Source organism: Sinocyclocheilus grahami, unplaced genomic scaffold (assembly GCF_001515645.1).
Source record: "Sinocyclocheilus grahami isolate Dianchi unplaced genomic scaffold, SAMN03320097.WGS_v1.1 scaffold1652.1, whole genome shotgun sequence".
NCBI classification, from domain to species: domain Eukaryota; kingdom Metazoa; phylum Chordata; class Actinopteri; order Cypriniformes; family Cyprinidae; genus Sinocyclocheilus; species Sinocyclocheilus grahami.
This window is the reverse complement of record NW_015506831.1, coordinates 7,918-12,291: the sequence shown is the minus strand read 5'-3', so window position 1 is coordinate 12,291 and position 4,374 is coordinate 7,918. Positions and strand designations below refer to the sequence as shown.

The following is a 4,374-nucleotide window of genomic DNA, read 5'->3' as shown; positions in this document are numbered from 1 at the left end:
AGCAGCTGCAGACCAAGAGTTTCTCCTGCGCCACCTGTGGAAAAACACTGAGTTCAGAGGGTCATTTAGCGAGACATGAGAGAACACACACAGAACAGAAAGACTTCAGCTGTAAGATATGCAACATCAGCTTTCCTACCGCAGAAGAGAGGAGACTTCATTCAAAAGAGCACAGCGGGAAGAAGGAGTTTCACTGTGAACAGTGTGGGAAGGATTTTTTCACCACTGCTCAAATTATGAAATCCCATATAAAGACACACAACGAAAAGTCTTTCCACTGCAGCGAATGTGACAAGCATTTCAGCACCAAAGGAAATCTTGTTGTTCATAAGCGAATCCACACGGGAGAAAGACCATACAAGTGCCCTCACTGTGAAAGAAGATTCATGTATGGATCTCATCTGAAGATACATGTGCGTTTGCACACCAATGAGAGGCCGTACCAGTGCAGTGAATGTGGGAAAGCCTTTAGGCAGTTATTTAGTCTGAAGTCACACCAAAAAATGCACTCGGGTGCGAAACCGTTTCAGTGCAAATATTGTGACAAACGATTCCGTCACAAATCCTACCTGAACTATCATGAGAGGACTCACACTGGAGAGAAACCGTATCTGTGCTCCTACTGTGGAAAGAGCTTTTCTAGTCCAGTTAATTTTGGACCTCATAAGAGAGTCCACACTGGAGAAAAACCGTATCACTGCAGCGTCTGTGGGAAGAGTTTCAGTAAGTTTGATACTTTACAAAAGCACAAGAGGATTCATACTGGAGAAAGACCGTTCAAATGCTCACAGTGTGACAAGACGTTTGCTCGATCAGACGTCCTTAAGGTCCATCAGCGAGTTCATACAGGAGAGAAACCTTACTCCTGCTCCATCTGCGGCGAGAGATTCGCTTATTTAGGTAGTTTTCAGACCCACCAGAACAAACACGCTAAAGAACAAACTGCTCCAGAATCATCAGAGTGACTTTACATGTCTTGGTCGGTCAATAAAGGCTGCATTTCTGCAGTTGCTTTCATCGTGCATTCTCCGGTGATGTATAACATTAATATCATACACATGATGATTTCAATTTAAAACATGAGACATATATTATGCAACAGTTGAATTGGTTTTCTGAGCAGCGTTATTAGTGTGGATACTTCGTCCAGCATCACTGAGTGATTTCACTATTTATACAGTATTAAGGCCTTTTCACACTGCACGCAAAAATTCGGCTTGAATGTTCGGCATGATGACTACTGAATAAATAAGGGATAATGTACATCCAGCCGGTTGTTATCCCAGAATAAAGCCCGAAATGATGTTGTATAAGACTGAAGGGCTTTGTTTTGCGCTAACCGGTGGGTGTACATTATCCCGCTTATTACATGGCTGCTTTCCAAAAAAATAAAAATAATTAAACTTTAGACAAAAAAGCATTGTTCTAAGTTGAAATATTTAAATGCAAAGCTTTCATGAAAAAAGAAGTTGCTAGCAAGCACCAAGTTCAAACTAGACCGACATTTAAGGGATACCGGTGCAGTCATATCACTTATTACACAACATTTCACCACAAAATTAAGGAGATAAAAGATACTGATTTAATATGAAACTGTTTTAAAATCTTACTAGTTTATCTATCTTATAATCCATTACAGTGTACAAAACTATCGTCGCAAAATGGCAGCAGCTGCGTTTGTATGAAACGCAATACCAGAGTGACATAATTGTACACATAATATTTCATTGAGTTTTAATATATTATTAGCTCACCAAACGCAAAGCTTTCACCAAGAAAAAAACTGTTTCTAGCAAGTGCATAGCGCCATCTGCAGTTACCTGGATGAGGCTGTATTGTTAGCTTTCGCCGGTTATCAAGGAATAACGTACCTTGGAATGTGGTGACTGACCAATCAGAATCAAGCACTCCACAGAGCTGTGTAATTACTAGAACTATTATTGTATACATATTGGACACACAATTGTCCTGATGTGGAGAATATCAGCATGCATATCACAGAAGAAAGTCTTAAATTCAAAGTCATTGCATTAATTGTTGCATATGCTCCAAAAAATGAATATCTTCCTTCCAGTACAGCTCTTCATCATGAAATATGCCAAGAATGTCCTTAAGAATATATATTTGCGGTATAAGTATCAAAAACCATCTCAATATATTTTTACATCTCCTTTCTCAGGAGCTCTGCTGAGAACAGGTCTATATTCTAATATTCATGAGCCTCGCTTCTTGCCTGCTGAAATTGAAATGTATACACATCTTCATCATGACTAGATAGACACGGTGAGTTTGTCTTTACTATACAGGTTAGATGTGATCCACCTCACAGTAACAATCCTGTCAGGTCGTCCATCCTTTGAGTGAGAGTGTAACCTTACAGGTCGGCCGATCTGGTTTCGTGGTTAAAGTTAACCTTTTCGACATGTTTCCGCGATGTTGTCTGGGGGTTTGGCAAAAGGAGAGTGGGACGGTGGGCGGTGACTGTGTAGTTCTGACGTCAACTTTTTACGGAAGTCACAACGGTTCGTGAAAAATCACAGCTACTTTAAGCAGGCTGTGTGAATTTTACTGTGGACTGACTGTTTTGAAACTTATATGGTAGTTACATAGCACCTAGACCTCAGTTATCATGAAAAAAGCCAGGAAATTTCAGTTTTGACAATATGGGACCTTTAAGGGGTTTTTTTTTGGCATGTGACAACTTTGATTAAATTTCCCCCATGTTCTATTCATATACTGTATATTATACATAAATATTTTAAAACGGGCTTAAACATAGAAGAGCAAAAGATCGTCTGTAATGGTAACACACAGTTGCTGTCAGAGTAACGGTCAAAAACGTATTTAAGGCAGGGCTTCAGAAAGGGTCAGTTATTGTCACGATGCTTCTAAATGGTCATTTTTGGTTTAATTTTGGGTGAAATATGCCCCAGATATTTTTTTTTTGCGAGTCACTAAATTAGCTTGACTAGCAGCTTTAACACCAGCAATTTCCTGAACTCACGTAAATTACCTCGGACACATACAGTTCTATGTACTTAAGAATTGCATAATTGTAATGAAAACAGGTCAAAGTAATTATTATGTCTGTCATTGTAGTGCCCTAGCCATTTTCCTACAATCATCCTCTTGTTTCTTGACTAGCCGCACTCCATCCCAACCCCGTAGGCCTTTCCCTATCTTCCAAGACCTCCACCATGAGGTTTCGAGGTCTTGGAAACAATCTTTTTCGGCCCGTATGACTAATCTGTATGACGCCACTATTTCTAAAATGGCAGAACACGGTTATGCGGCGATGCCGACCGTAGAGCCAAACTCCGCTCCATAATGGAAGTCACGCCCCTGTTGCCGTCCAAGCCGTGTTACTTCTGCTTTAGTCTGCAAATCTTACATGGCTTCTGGGCAGGCCGCGGCTATGCTTCACTCTATGGGCGTGCTTCAGGCTTATCAAGTGGATGTGCTCAAGGAGCTGGATGAGGGAGAAGGCCTGACCTCAAAGGCTGTTAAAGCGCTCAGGCGAGCTATGGATTTGGCGCTTCGAGCTACCAAACATGCGGCTCGTGCAGTGGGTAGGTCCATGGCAGGTATGGTGTCAGTAGAGCGCCACCTTTGGCTCACAAGAAAAAAAAGGACAGGACTTTTTTAATGAACTAGCATCTTTGAGCAGCTCACAGCATTAAAAAATTAACACTTATTGATAGTTCCAACTCAGGAAGGAGTTTCTCAAATTTGGGGCAAGTAACCAAGATTAATGGTCAAAGACGCAGCATATCATGACCATCACATGAGGAAAATCATTCCTCATTCCACAGACTGCGTTGGGTGGTTTCCCCCCACCTAGAAGACAAAGACCAGACTGAGATTCCTTCTAAACCCTTTTGACCTTTGGTCTTCACAAAGAACATGTCCTCACGTTCACAGAATGGTTTGCTCGATCAGACGTCCTTAAGGTCCAATCAGCGAGTTCGTACAGGAGAGAAACCTTAAGGCTTGTGCACTCCGGGACGATTATCACGTGCGATTATCGCAGACGTTTAACGATTCGTGACTAAACAAGGGGCGCCAATGTGAGTGTGGGCACTGACGTGCAAAACGCCAGGTATAAAAGCAGCATTTAAAAAAAAAAACACCTCAGGCTAGTTTTATTTTTTGGTTTGACACACCGCGTTAAAAAATGGCCGACCAATGAGATTGGCGCTTTTGTTCACGTGCCTGGAGCTGCTGAAGTTACAGTAAAACACAACTTGGTGGCGCTCAAGCACAAAACGGTCTTGCCGAGCACACATTGATACCTAACGACGAAGAGAAAGTAAGTAGACCAAGAAGATGCATCGAGGCAAGATGAATGTAGAGCTGCTGGTCTCATTGGTGTCT

The 4,374-nt window shown here is 41.7% G+C and overlaps 1 protein-coding gene across 1 annotated transcript in view; it reads left to right on the top strand.

Moving 5' to 3' along the window:
- Positions 1-1,386, top strand: part of LOC107571788 (zinc finger protein 239-like) — a 3,410-nt gene extending 2,024 nt beyond the window's left edge. Inside the window, exon 5 of the mRNA XM_016258161.1 lies at positions 126-1,386. Coding sequence (XP_016113647.1) covers positions 126-965 — 840 coding nt within the window. The 3' untranslated portion in view covers positions 966-1,386. The remainder of the gene's footprint in view (positions 1-125) is intronic.
- The last annotated feature ends 2,988 nt before the right edge of the window (positions 1,387-4,374 follow it).